Raw genomic sequence first — 14,995 nt, 5'->3', positions numbered from 1 at the left:
GATGGTACTCGATGTTACCAATGTGTAAGGTAAAGTGGGCGCCCTTATGGCTGTGACGGCATAGCGGTTGCAATCATTAGCATTTCTTCCCCGTGAGACTGCATGCGTAATCACTATTGTGATCCGTACTGAGGGCCTGATTCAGAGCCGGAAGCTCTGACCAGAGCGCTCGCTCTGAATCAGGGCCCTCCTACCTAAAATTGGAGCGGCCTCCTGGCCGCTTGCATAGCTGTGGATGACCACCCACAGCTTATGCGAGCGGCCAAAAAGATGGTCGCGATGGTCAAGACCATCGCGACCATCGGGCTTGCAACATCGACAGCACGCCCCCTTTGGTGCGAGACCTGGAGCGACGGTTTGCCCGTCGCTATCCGGGTCTCGCGCATGCGCACGACGGAGCCGCCTCCGTCGTGCGCATGCGCACTGGGCCAACATTGACCCGCTTGCGACGAGACCCTGTGGTAGGGTCTCGCTGCCGCAAGCCCAGGAGTGCTTTTGGCTCTATCAGAGCTAAAAACACTCCCACTGACATCACTAGTCAGTGGGGCCGGCCCCAGACGGTAGGCGTTCCCATGGGAACGCCTCCGTCTGGGCAGCAACGCCCCCGGCACGCCCACCAAAAGGTGGCGTGCTATCCTCACTATCGACAGCACGCCCCCTTTGGTGCGAGACCCATAGCGACATCTTGGCTGTCGCTATGCGGGTCTCGCGCATGCGCACGATGGAGCTCCCTCCGTCGTGCGCATGCACACTAGGGCACCATCGACCCGCTTGTGAGCGCTCAGCTTACTTTTTGGGAATTTTTAATTTTTTTTAAACGGTTGAAATGCTTTTTCCCATTTAATGAGCTTTGGTAGTAAAAAGGTCCTGATCTGCCCTGCTCCTCCCAGAATAACATTTCTGCATAAAATACAATTTTCACAGTGCATTTGCACATTGCATTAAATAAGGTGCATGTGGCTACTTTGTGCTTTTATAAGCAGTTATTTCTATCATGGTTTGGCTTTAAACTTAAAGTTTATATGCTTGTTTTGGGCTGCATATGTTATAAATAGATGTTCAATCACTAAATGCCATTAAAATACATGTCTTCTCTCAGGACTGTGGAGACTGGGTAGGTAGAAATGTGCTGGCTCCAGGTTCAAATACCAGGAATAGAAAGTGGAATCCTCCAAACCCAGCATATCCCAAACTTTGCTATTACAGTCCATGTTTTAAGGATAGCCATGCTTGAGCATAGGTGTGACTTATTTAGTACCTCAGTCAATTTGATTTAGTCATTTGGACTGAAAGCATGTATATCCTTTAAAACCTGGACTGTAATGGTTGAGTTTGGGAACCTCTGTCCCACCCAATATTGAACAAATTGAATACATTTCAGCTAAATTTCTCACTTGCATTAAAAGTAGTAGCAAAATGTGCGACAGTGTAAGAAGATATTCCCATATACACTGTATCCTGAAACTGTCAGCCATGTTGCCCTGGTGGTTACTGCTTTGCCACAGTTCTACTGTAACGCAGTTAGTGTTGGCGGTTGTTGTCTGCTCTTAGAATAATTAGGTCAGATTTGAGAGCATTCAAAAATGGAGAACAAATTTTTCATGGATTATAAACATACTAAGAAAAAATATTTTGCAGTATTTTATATTAGTCTGAGTTTAGTAGAAATGTTTAAATTAAGAAATGTCCTATATTTCCGTAATGAATCTAATTTATTATATTTACCATACAGCCATGGCCAAAAGTTGAGAATGACACAAGTATTGGTTTTCACAAAGTCTGCTGCTTCAGTTTTTATGATGGCAATTTGCATATACTAAAGAATATCATGAAGAGTGATCAGATGACAAGCAAAGTCCCTTTGCCATGACAATGAACTTCCCCAAAACATCATTTACACTCCATTTCAGCCCTGCCACAAAAGGACCAACTGACATCAGGTAAGTGAATCTCTCATTAACACAGGTGAGAGTGTTGACGAGGATAAGGCTGGAGATCACTCTGTCATACTTTTGAGTTAAAATAACAGACTGGAAGCGTTAAAAGGAGGGTGGAGATTGAAATCATTGTTCTTCCTCTGTTAACCCCTTTTTTTTTTTTTTGGTTAACACTGCAAATATTGACTTTTCATAAACTTAATATAATGGTCAATAAAAGCCTTTGACACTTATGAAATGCTTGTAATTTTATTTCAGTATACCATAGTAACATCTGACAAAAAGGTCTAAAAACACAAGCAGCAAACTTTGTGAAAACCAATTCTTGTGTCATTCTCAAAACCTTTGGCCATGACTGTACACAGTAGAGTAGCAGAGAATATATTTATAGGAATGTATTTGGCAATGTAGTTAGAAAAAGTTTGTAAGCAGAGGACAGCTTATTATGATCATGTTCTGTTTGTCTTTCCTAATTTCATGTGTTATTTAGTTTTACAATACATATCCTATTTTTCTGTAAACCCCCCCTTTTTAAAATGTATTAAATGCAAAGTATATTGCTTTTTGTAAGGAATTGAAATACATTTTTTAGAATCAAAGAAGCCTGGTGATGTGGGATGCAGTCAGGATCTTAGCGGTCAGAATACCGGCTCCAGAATCCTGACGGTCATCAGAATACTGGCTCCAGAATCCCTATGGTGAGTATTAAAGATAGGCACTAAGGGAAAGGTTACAGTTAGGCTGCGGGAGGGTTAGAATACTCACCAACATGCATCTGGATTTTCACAGCCAGGATTCCAGAGCTGACATTGTGACCGTCTGGATTCTGATCGCCGGGATCCTGTACCCAACCCAATAGATTTACACGGTAGTGATGTGAATGCCTTGTGCTACCATCTTGCTACATTAAATTTATTATTACTAGTAAATATAAAGTAATGTACATTTGCCATGTATGAAAGAGTCAGATTGTAATAAAAAAAAAAAAAAAAAAAAGGGGAGTGTCAGTCTAAGGTCTGGTATACCGGCTGGAAAGCTCTGCCTTCTGTAACACTAATTTGTCATAAAGGTAAAATATTTCACATAAAATACTTCTATAATAGAGTTTTATTATTCTAGGAGACCATATTTTATATTGATCCACAATCTGTAGGCACTAGAAGGTTAAAAATATCCCATCACATATTAGTCCCTTAAAACTGATCTGGTCCTCGACATAAGTGTTCTAACAAATTTGTAATCTTTCACTAGGACCCATATTGGAATAACTAGATTGTGCATTATGTAGGAAAACATTTGCCATTTTTTCCCCCAACTACATGCAATATATGCCGGCCTCATTGCTTGAGTCCCAGATGGTCACCCACAGCCAAGGTATAGATATCAGTCTGTGCTATCTTTACAGGGGGAACAGGCTTTTACAACTTATGAACAATATTGTACCAAAGATGTGAGTTTGGCATGTCAGACCACTCACGTTGTAGATGTCTGCATTGAAGAACCGTTTTTCCTACATTTATGAACTTCTCAGCTGTAGCTGTCTTCTTCCTTCAAATAAGAGAATACTTGCTGCCATGGCTGAATTTAAACTTTCTACATCTGGCACAACAGGAATGTACAGTCTCCTGCCACCTGATACCTCCGCTAGCTGCAGGGACTCCAAACTCAAGCCATGCGTCTCCCCTCCAATCACAATTGCACTTGGGTCCCTTGCCCAATGTTCATGATAACATTGGATGGGTACTCTCTGCATCTCCAGTGCTTCCTCATTCTGTCCATCTTCCTCATCTGAGGAGTAATAATCATCATCTTTAATATGCTGTGATCTTCTAGGATCAGTGGAAATCCATCCATAGTCTATAGCTTTTCTAGATGTACACTCTGCTTTTTCAGAGGGACGTTCAGTCTCATTAGAGATGTGCTGCCAGTAGTTATCTGCCACAAACACTTTGATATCTTCAGAGAGATAGTTTGCGATAGTGTCCCATTCTAAGTTGGTGATTATTGGCAGACGGAAGTGAGCCCCCATGCCAGCTCTGATTACTTTAGGTTCCCATGCATCCACACAACCTGGAAATGTACACACAGGAATAGGTATGTTTACTTGGTATTATACAGAATTGATACAACCCATATAACACACTGTCAGTTTGGTACTAGATTTCTGCATACTTTGTGTCTATATGAAAATGTACAGTATTTCCTATTGTAAACTCTATTAGCCAAACATCAGGTATAAATGCTTACAAAGCAATGAAGAGGCTCTTAAAGTATGTATTATACTGAAACAATTCTACATTCATATCTCAGCTGTAATTTTCTGAATAAAAAGCAACATTAAAAAGCAGAATTATTGACATCAATAATTTGAACAATTAGTTAATGCATCAAAATTGTCAACATAGGCTCAAACTATCTGAGCTGCAATGAGACCCAACTAGTTTCCCTGGTATTCCCAACAAACAAGTTCAGAATTCTCTGAATAAAAGGATTGCGGCTAATGTATACAGGTGTAAGAAACTTCACATTCTGTAAGTAAAACCTGATCATTTTATTAAATGAAGGCAACCACTTCTCACCTGCCGTTATACATTTACCTCTTGGTAGCTGTAATGGCTGCCCCTCATCACCATTTTAACGCCAACTACCTGACACCACAAGTGTTTAAACTTACAGAGCAAGTAGCTTTTCATTCACTTTTGGCTTCAGATAAAACACTACAAAAAAAAAAAAAAAACACAACACACAGTTGTGACTCCGGGCTGATTTTATCTAGGGGCTGCACAGCTCAGCTGCAGCCCCCCAGTAAAAATGAACCACTGTAAACCATCTCCAGTGAGCCCAGGTCCCGGCACTACTCGCAGTGCAGGACTCACGAGTTGAGACGGTCACGGACCCTGCAGTAGACAGACCGGCCCCTATAGAGGTGTGTGGCTTCTTACTGATAGCGCTTAGTAATCTCAGACCAGGCTGGCAGTCCCCGGGGGATGAAACTGTTCCCTCTGGCACTGTCAGTCCGGTGTGCGATTAGCAGCATGCCCACACTGCTAACTGTCGGGTTTACAGTGCTTCTAGGGTCTGCATACTATGCATTCCCAGGAAGCCGTTTTAGTGCAAATGCACATGGGCATGCTGGCAGCGGCCGAAATCCATTGTCAGGCTGAGACACGTCACCATACAGTGGCAGCCCTCCTCAAATCAAAAAGGTAGGAGTCGCTGCTGTTTGTGACCATTAAGCGTCCAGAGCCACAAGTGGAAGTTTAAACCCAAGTGAGACAGCAGCAGTAATCTCTCTCTATTCAAATAGCTGAAATATATTGGAAGATCCACGTTCATACAGAACACAAACACTTCACGAAGTGACTGCAGAAACATAAGCGACAATACCTTTTGTGAGCAAGACTTTGTTACAGCCAGCACCAGCTGCACACCTCAGAATGGTGCCAAGGTTTCCAGGATCACGGATGTTGTCACAAATGAGCGATAGTGGTATTGTGTTCTTCAGTTGTGTTTCAGGATATTTCATCTTTATGTGATCAGGTCTTCCAAAGATTCCTAAAGATAATGTAAAGCTCAGTGTTAATCATTCTATTAGAAGCATATTTCTAGTATATAGCAAAGTAAAGCAGAAAGAAATAATCACAGATCACTTTCTCCAGGTGTTTAATTTGAGATCACCATTTACAAGTGAGCAGTGTATCCCTGCTCACAGAAGTGAAGCCCTGAGGGAGTGAATACCACCCGACAAGATTGTATGTCATGAGCCTTGTAAGTGTTTGACCTAGAGTCTATAGGCCTGATTCAGCTTTGGGAATAGAGTAAGAGAGCAAGTAAATGCGCACCTTGACAAACCATGTTGCAATGCAAGAGGTACACATACATACAGTTTTTTTTCATGTGGGGTAATTACTGGCTGCTTCTGCATGTAGCCCACAAATGCTGGTCAGCTTTAATGCCCCTACTAGACGATATCTTGAGCGATTTGGCCGATTCTGATGCATCGGTACAACAAATAGTTCATCCAGTATGTTTGGTTGACACTGAATAGTATATTTTATTTTCACGATATCAATTTTGGGTTTTAGTGTTCACTAAAAGACTAGGCTCCACACTGCCATGACAATTAGAAAATTCATCCTAAGTCACCCTGTATCTCTCCTATTCCAAGTGGAGGCACTGCCTGGTCTATCACTTCAGGGATAGAGTCAATGGTGAGAGAGTCTAGCAGTGAATCAAAATGAAACACCTACTCTGTTTTTCATTCACACTGTCCCTCACATACTGTACTTCAGAGCTTCTAGTTTCTGAAGAAAACATTTTTGATCAGGTTTCATTTGAAACTTAGCTCTACACCCTGGGAGCCACATCGCAGACAGGCATTTATTCAGAAAAACTGCTAGGGCCTAACTTTTGGCCCTAGCTCCCAACAGTTGGATAAATTTAGTGGCCTCTGTTTAAAGGAATAGTTTACTTTGATAACCCTGCTCAATGTCACAAGCCACCTCTTATGGTGCTGCAGTGAGCTAGTTTTTCTCCTTGTGTAGAGAACCTGCAAGTCACACATCTATCCTCCTTGTGCTACAAGTTTCGTTTTACATAAATTACATAACGTGTGAACATTGTGCGACTCTGTAACATGGTGTGACTATAGGGCCTTTTAAACAGGCAAAAAGGCAAGATGTATGTGAACACATCTGTACAATCATATTTATAGCAAGTCATAGTCAACATTCACAGCCACCGATTTCTTTTGTAGTAACTACAGAAAAAGCTTTTTGTGATGTCACTGCTACTAATGCAGTCACTGATTGAACGTTTGTAGTTCTAGGAACACCTTAAAAAGGTTTTCCCATGTTTCAACAACACATTCCAAATACGGGTGTAGTACAGCATGTCGACATGGTCGTAATGTTGCCAATGTCAATATGTTTTTTTTTTTTTACTGTTAGAGCTCTAACTCTAAAGCGCATCCTAACCCTGTAATGTCGATATTTACAATGTCAACATAATGACCATGTCTATATATTTATTTAATGACCTCAATACAGGACAAACACTCATACAGCAGGGATCCGCTGCAATTGGCAACCCAGTTACTGGTGTACTGTACCAAACTGAATGCTCCTACAGTAACTGTTCCAGCAATGACGACACCTCAAGCAAAACAAGCAGAAAGCGGCCCAAAGCTCTACAGACAGCACAGAACTCTTATGGGCAAATGTCAAATTATGACGGTGTTGACAACTATATCACAAGTCAGCTATTGGCTTCATGTGACCATGGTGTCCAGGATCCTGGCAATGGAGACCCTGTCTTTTTGGTGTATATATTGGGGAATGTTTTATTAAAAAAAAAAATATATATATTATTATTATAATATTGAACCACCAACTATTTATAGATAAAAAGATTGCAAGTAGCTACCACCACAATCAAGGCAGTAAAGTACACAAATTAAAGTATAAACAATCAGGTCTTATGTCCACAATTAGGGCATGTGAATAACTTCCTTCTGAATGGCAAAACAAGCATTTCTCTGATTAAAGCTGCATACACACACGATTTTTTGAACGATCATTAAACTATATCATTTAATGATAATCATTTGAAAAAAATAGTTCACTTTATAAAAAAAAAAAAAAAAAAAAAAAAAAAAATGTAGTGTAACAATAAAATATCTGCAATGGTGATCTCAAGTTGTACACAAAATTTGTTTCACACAAGTTTTCTTGACTACCTTCTTTTATTGATATCTCATAAGAGACGATTCAGTTGCTTTAGCCGCAGCTATTTCTTTTAGGCGCCCTACGGAGCGATTAAATTGTTGCTCTGTTTGGTTGCGTATAGCCGGCGCTGTACTCTGCTTGCAGCCTCCCTGAATGTAGTAGTACAATCACAGGCACACATGACACTGGGAAAATGGACTTTCATTCCATCGTCACTCACCCATTAGTCCTTGTGGGGTAACAACATCAGACCACATCTTAATATCTTCAAACTTTACTTTGATGAGGTTTGCTTTCCTAAGTTTTTCAGCAGGAAAAACCTTTATCTGATCAATCCTGCTAAAGAAGAGTGTTTGCAGAACTGCACCAGCCTCCAATGCATCCACCAGCAGCCTGTGACCCTCCAGCAAAACTTGACCGTGGCGATCCCGGAATTTTCTGGACTTTGCAATTGTAACTACTTTACTGTATTTGGTCATAAACAAAATAAAAATTCAAAATTATGTAATCAAAAGAGACAGGTACTATTAGAGTATTAGGATAAGATATATAGCAAATTAAGGGGGCAGTTTTCCATTATATTAATGAAGGTGAAAGGGGGCGATAGGGAGCTTGGATTACACACCATAATATTAAACATAGTAAGAGGTGATATTATGCCGAGATTTGTAATGCCATGCAGGGAATAGGAAACGCAAGCACACACATCTAAGCTCTAAGGGGCCGATTCAGTTGTTTGAGAGAATTAGTCCCTGTTTAAAGTAGCTGGGAACTAAATTGTTTGCATGACCAGCCCATGCATACACACTATTACAATCTACCATGAGATTTTTAATCCTAATCTCTTGAACCATCCGCTGAAAAGGTTGCAACTGTAGGAGCAACAGCAGCAGACATATTGGACAGAATGATTGATGGTGCGTACACACTTCCAGGCTGGTCTAACAATGTACCATGAAGTCTCATATATTTTAGGACTCCCATAAAATCAGATCAGCAGATGCGACTGGCTGTCTTGATAAATAAATGATTGTGGGTACATAGAGTGACACTCATACACTAACTCACCAAAAGGTTGTGACATTTCTGATATGTCCAACAACTGTATATGTGTGTACCCTGCTTTAGAACAGAATAGATCATGTAGTGCTGCTAAGAGAGCAGAATCACTGGTCTGAGCTGTGGTTAACCTTGGCCCTCAGGTGTCACTACAGTATGTGGCTCTTGGCGTACATCATATGCTCAGTATTAGAGGCAGCTGGATGAACTTGGTGAGAGGAAGGACAGGCTATACAGTGTCACCGTGCAGAGAGACTGCTGGTTACAGCGTTACCTGAGCCTCCGATCCCCACTGGCGGCTTTATCATATTTCAGCTCCTGTGACTGAGGCTTCTCCAGTGTATCCGGCTGCAGGTGCGGCTTCTGGCTCAGGGTCTGGCGAGCGGGCTGGTGCTGTTTAAGGTTTGCTGAGGATGCCTGGGCTGGCGACCGCTTCTCCGCGTCTTCTCCCCTCTGCTCCTTCCCCAGCGGCTCGCTGCCCGGGGGGATGATCCGCACCGGGGTCCTGCGCAGCGCTCGCACGTTCCGTTTCACCAGGACACTGCCGGGCAGCTGCACCGCTGTCAGCCTGCTGCAGCCTACCACCAACACGCTTCTCATGAGCGCAGCCATCTTGCGCCTATCCTGGCGCGTTGTAGTGACGTCACCGTAGACGACGCAACCGCCATATTGTGGCTGGCGGAAAACAAGCCGTGCATGCGTTATAATATTTGTGTTATTTTGTACCAGAACCGTGCATACTGCTCACTGCACAAAATGTCCACCTCTCTGTAATGAAAACGAATGCATCCAGCACGTACACAAAGTGGTATGTATGCTACATAAGAGTTCAAGCATTTTGTTTCCATGGAGATTTCATATTACGTCATCAGGAGGCGCCAGTTCTGCCTCTGCCAAATTCTGTCATTGTTTTAGAGATTGTCTGCTGTCTGCAAGGATGGGAAGCAGGAGAGTTCTGCACTATGTGCTCAAAGTGGGTGACAGGGCACAGACGGCCCGATTCTACAGAGATGTTCTTGGAATGAAGGTGAGGGGGCTCTTTCCAAGTCCTGTCCGACCAACTGTGCTCAGCCATTGATATCCTTTAAAACCTGGACTGCGTTTGGGAACCACTGCTCTACCACATAAGTAATATTTATAGTAACATTGTCACCTAAGCATTCTCTGCAATTACAGAAGCAACAGGATTTGTGGCCTTATGAGGGAGTTCTAAAAAATAAAAGAAAATGCAGAAAGTATTGCCAATAACCACACCCAGAGGCTTTATAAGATTAGTACTTGTTTACTCAATTTGTATGGTTTAGCTGTTCCGGAACTAGCTAACCTCTTTTTTGTTAAAACATAGTGACTAGATAATGTAGTTTATTACATATAAAAGGGAAGTCTTGTTACACTTTACGGTAATTTCTTCTAAAAACCCAAAATGTTTTCGAATGTTCACTTTTCTGAGAAAATGGCTGTTTTCCCAAATCTGTGCTTAGGTTTCTTCCAGTTGTTAAAGTGTACACCAAGTGCACCAACAGACACAAAACTGGGTCTGAGCGCAAGGCCTGTGGTTGTAAATGGCTACTGGATGCTCTAGCGAAATGGAGAGTGGGTATATTTGTTAAGTCCCACAGACGGACAACAGTGCATAAAATTATGGATAATCTGAATCGGACCGATTCAGATAGCCTCTTAACGAACAGTACAATACACATTACATTGTATGGGCTAGGGAATGCCTGTCCGTTCGCCATTGCTATCTGCTGCAAACACGATGAGACACCTCCAGCTTGCTCAGGAACAAAGGATTTAAACCGTAATGATTTGAACAGGTCATGTGGTCTGACAAAACTCGTTTTCAGTTACACCATGCAGATGATAGGGTGACAATATGAAGACCGCTGCATGAAATCATTGATTCTTCATACATCGTCATGACTCTTCAGGCTGTCGAGGGAACGGTATAGAAGTTCATTGCATTTGGCCTAATATTCCCAAATGAAAAATACTGACAGTGGAATCCATGCCTAGTATAATTAAAGCCATTTTAAGAGCAAAAGGTAGCCCAACAAAGTACTAACTCTGAGGTCGTAGCAATGGTAAATCTGGGAAGGGGGGGGCACAATCTCCCTCCCCGTAACACTTCCCTCCTGCCTAGAGATGTCGGGATGGCTCTAGCAGCAGATCGCGGGAGTACACAATTAGGCAGAACTGTTACAAGGGGGACATTCACCCTGATCGTCACCCACATTGGATACGCCACTGGGTCATAATAATTTGGGCACTATCCATCTGTCTAGACAAGATAAAAAGGCACTCACCAGGAATACATCAGTGACAGCAGAAATCTATTCCTTTACATATTCAGAAAAAAGTCTATGGGCCAGTGCTATTGGCACTTCCTTTAAGTCTATATCCAGACACATCTGGCTGTGCTCAGAACAAATGGGGAGAAAAAAAGATATAGCTATGGAGATGTATAGATATAAAATATATGTAAATAAGGTCGGTCGCACTCAGGGAATTTAACACTAACGATAGCAACACCTATTTACCAACGATTCAATGTAATTAACATTTTCTTGAGGGTTACCTGCAGACTGATGTTTGTAGAGGATGTAGTCAATATCTCAGCAGGCGAGATGCCGCCCGACGATATACCGTCGCGGCATCCCGCCACACAAAATGCCGATACCACTATCTATCTTACGATCTAAGAGACGTAACCCAGGTAAGTGTTAGCCGTGGGGCGCTCGGGGGGGTTAGGTTTAGCCACCCCCTGGGGGGACTTGGGGTTAGGCACTACCAAGGGAGGCTTAGGGTTGGGGGGGGGTGTCAGGGGAGGGTTAGGATACTTGAACCGGCGGCTGAACAGCCGCTGGTAATTCAGTCACATTCAGTTAGTAGAAATGTTGAACAGCTTCTATCAATTTGTCAGGGGTTTTGTTTATTTTGTTCCTTATTTCCATAAATTGATTCGGGCATAGTATACCAGCATGGTAAGGAGTAAATACTAAAAAAGCATTTATCATAGGTTTTATTTTTAAAGTTTATGTGTGTATTGGTTTGGATTGACACTGACATCCTACAGAAGGGCTCATCTACTAATGATGGCCAGACATAAATGTTGCAGATATGAGAACAATAAACATCCGAAAACAGATTATTGAAGTATGTAATTTAATTATAGTCAAAAGAAGACTGCAGATTACTGTTATTTACCTGTTCGTCTTGTTGTCTTGTGATGTCACAATAATTCTGTTATCGCAGTAGGATCGGCCGATGTGTGTGACCTACTTCTTTATATTTTGGTGCATAGCAACCAGTCAGGTACTTGCTTCATTGTGTTCCCTAAACTTGACTGGTAAAAGCTGAATGTTCTGCTTCTGTGGTTCAGTGCACCGAATACCCCTTTTACACCAGAGCAAAAACCTGTGTTACATCCGGTTCGACCCGGGTCAGGCCTTAGTGGAAACTGCTCCAAAAAAAATAACCCGGGTCGGTTGACTCGGCCCTCATTCCCTGGAATCAAAACAGGGTTGGACACAGGTAGGTCCCAGGTAGTGAGGCAGTGGAAACGGTCTGGATCCGGGTTATTTGACCCACGTAATGCTGAAAGACTGTGATTGGACCTTCTGGGGCACTGGCTGATGATCCGATGATGTCATCTGTCAGTGCCCCGCAGAGAGACAGCACATGCAGCCATCGTAGCAGCAGACTGAGCACAAAGAGCCCTCACCAGCCATCTCTGCAGCCACTTGTAGTACAAGAGCCCTGCAGAGAGTACAGACAGCCCTCACCTGCCTGCACCAGCCAACTCTGCAGCAGCCACTGGTTACCCACCCGCCTATCCCGCAGCTTGAGCCGCAGACTGGCAGGCTGACTGAACCTCAGCATCATAATTAGGTCCCTGTCTTATAAAAATAAGTTTTTTCTGCAGTCTTTATCACCTTAGCACATACCTAGGTTTTAACAGGGCTGACCTGGGTTCTGTGTAAACTGCACCAACACGGGAATAACCCAGGTGGAAGTGCAGTATAAATGGTGTCTAAAGCCGCGTCCGAACCAGGATGGACCCATGTTCAAAATCCCAGGACAGACCCAGGATTTAGGTATAAAAACGCATAAATGTCTTTGAGCATTTGCACCTGCTCTATAGTAGGTGCAAGAGATCTCCGAACTAGTGTATTTCTACTTCAGGGTCCATAGGGGTCCACAGGGTGACCTTGGGGTAGAGCTGGATCCTGGATCCTCGGGCACCACGGAGTTAAAGCTTTTAGCTGCTCCCAGGATGCACTTGGGTCCAACCTCCCCTATACCCCGCCCCCAAGCCACAGGCACCTCAGTTGGTAAGCAGCCCAGGCCGGAGGAGGAGACGAAACAGAGAGAAGGAAGACTGGAACACACAAGAACCATACTCACAGAAATGGGAGACGGAAAACCGGTGACCAGTCACAGAGCCCATATGAAGCCAGGTGCGTCAGGGCGGGTGCCCTGTGGACCCTATGGACTTCGTAGAAACAGAGATAACAAAAGGTAAGTTCTTACCATATCTCTTGTTTTCTACTTCAGGGTCCATAGGGGTCCACAGGGTGACCTTGGGGATGTCCCAAAGCAGTCCAACTAATTGCGTGCCCCCATTTTGGAGCATGAGCTGTGTGAATGTACGCAGGAAGGGTATGTGATTTGTGCCACAAACTGGTGTACATTCAACTCTACCCAAGACCCAGTGTTTGTAAAGTTGCCCTAATTTCAGTGTCATAGCAGGGCACCCACTTCAACGCATATGATATCTTTATGTCAAACAGCAAGTGCCAGAGAAGCACCGTAGGAGGAAAAGGGCAGCCGAGTGTTTCCTAAGGACCTCACTTGCAGCTTTTCATGCAGCGAATCACCCCACAAAGTAGAAAATGGCTGTGGAATGCCTCTGCTGGGTGCTGCTAAGGTGGGAGGGAGGGGGAGCGCCGGCTGCACCCCCCTCAGTGGCCCTGAATAATTCTGGATTCAGACATAGACACAACAATCCAATGCCTTTAGTCATTTAGGGAGCAGGGAATCTTTGTTCTTCTCTTTTTATCACTGGCAATTCGTTGACAGTCACTTTATACCTGTGGTTACATTGGTGAGGTCAAAGTGTATCCATCTGTGGTACATGTACACTAGTGATACCTAAGGCACAGCCAGCTGCTTAAGGTTCATTTAAAATAACATTATACTGTGTAAATACTAGGGGGGGGGGTGACCATGCAAAAGCATTATAGAACATTTCTAAGCATTTTGGGAGAGATTTAATAAAGCTTAGAGAGTGATAAAATTGTGAGAGATAAAGCACCAAAAAAATCAGCTTCTATCTGTTACTTTACAGGCTGTGTTTTGAAAAATGACAGTTAGGAGCTGAATGGTTGGTGCTTTATCTTTCACTATTTTATTTCTCTCCAAGTTTTATTAAATTTGTATTATAATGTACAGTGTCTGGCAAACATTTTCCAATATTTTTAAGCTGGATAACAAACTAGGATCAAACATAAGAACATCATATGGGAAGTGTTTGCCTAAAAAAGCTGATATTTAGAAATTTGGTAATTTTATATCGAGTGGACCAGGGGTCCCCACAAGGCCATCTGCAATTTTGATAAGTTGTTACATGAAGTTGGCATACATGTCAGACTAATTATTGGAACATTTTAGTTCACAATATTCAATAGTAGCAAAACAATGGCCTTCGAAAGTGGGGGTGGGTGCAACTGTCACCGACCCTGCCGAGCACATTCAGCATGTGGGGACGATCTTCCAAATTGGTCCACTTGACATGGAATGACCCGATTTTATTGTTTTTGTTTGTTTATTACTGGTGATCGTGTCTAGTAAATATTAAAATATATGTTATGTATCATGTTTGTTCATAGAGCTTACGACATGAAGAATTTGAAGAAGGTTGCAAAGCTACTTGCAATGGGTATGGAAAATGACAATCCTAACTTCTTACTATGTGGGAGGCATTCATAAACTGATCACAGACGAAGAAACAATGTTATGAAGAATGTGAAATATTTGTTTATTATTTAAAAAAAAGTGTTGCAACATCTGTTACACAAGTTGGATATGTTTTTAATGACATGTTGCTGTTACATGTGTTCCAAACTTCAGTCCTCAGGAAACCCTAAAGCCGGGTAAACAATACACAATGTGTGTACCCAGCCGACCCACGATCGAACGAGCGACATATCGCGCGGTCGCTTGACACCGCACGATGTGGTGAATGACCGCATGATATGTCGTTCACCAGCT

The 14,995-nt window shown here is 42.7% G+C and overlaps 2 protein-coding genes across 2 annotated transcripts in view; one reads left to right on the top strand and one right to left on the bottom strand.

Moving 5' to 3' along the window:
- Positions 1-2,211: 2,211 nt before the first annotated feature.
- MRM3 (mitochondrial rRNA methyltransferase 3) lies at positions 2,212-9,397 on the bottom strand. The gene is made up of 4 exons (XM_088445982.1): positions 8,997-9,397; positions 7,884-8,128; positions 5,325-5,492; positions 2,212-4,007 (listed from the first exon to the last, which is right to left on the bottom strand). Exons 1-4 carry the CDS (start codon positions 9,332-9,334, stop codon positions 3,454-3,456), a joined length of 1,305 nt encoding a protein of 434 aa, XP_088302108.1. The 5' UTR covers positions 9,335-9,397; the 3' UTR covers positions 2,212-3,453.
- Positions 9,398-9,581: 184 nt separating this feature from the next.
- Positions 9,582-14,995, top strand: part of GLOD4 (glyoxalase domain containing 4) — a 39,786-nt gene continuing 34,372 nt past the window's right edge. Inside the window, exons 1-2 of the mRNA XM_088445983.1 lie at positions 9,582-9,749; positions 14,614-14,663. Of these exons, the coding sequence (XP_088302109.1) occupies positions 9,660-9,749; positions 14,614-14,663 (140 nt within the window). The 5' untranslated portion in view covers positions 9,582-9,659. The remainder of the gene's footprint in view (positions 9,750-14,613; positions 14,664-14,995) is intronic.

The sequence above is a fragment of the Taudactylus pleione genome, unplaced genomic scaffold (assembly GCF_031769625.1).
Source record: "Taudactylus pleione unplaced genomic scaffold, aTauple2 ptg000391l, whole genome shotgun sequence".
NCBI classification, from domain to species: Eukaryota; Metazoa; Chordata; class Amphibia; order Anura; family Myobatrachidae; genus Taudactylus; species Taudactylus pleione.
The sequence above is the reverse complement of the archived record's forward strand: the minus strand, read 5'-3'. Positions and strand labels throughout refer to the sequence as shown.

What these genes read in the sequence shown, in the direction of transcription:
- MRM3 (XM_088445982.1), bottom strand. Translation starts at nt 9,334, where the DNA reads ATGGCTGCGCTCATGAGAAGCGTGTTGGTGGTAGGCTGCAGCAGGCTG. An exon ending in TACCCCACAAGGACTAATGG is followed by an intron (nt 5,493 to 7,883) that starts GTGAGTGACGAT and finishes CATTATCTTTAG; the next exon opens with GAATCTTTGGAAGACCTGAT. An exon ending in CAAAGTCTTGCTCACAAAAG is followed by an intron (nt 4,008 to 5,324) that starts GTATTGTCGCTT and finishes GTACATTTCCAG; the next exon opens with GTTGTGTGGATGCATGGGAA.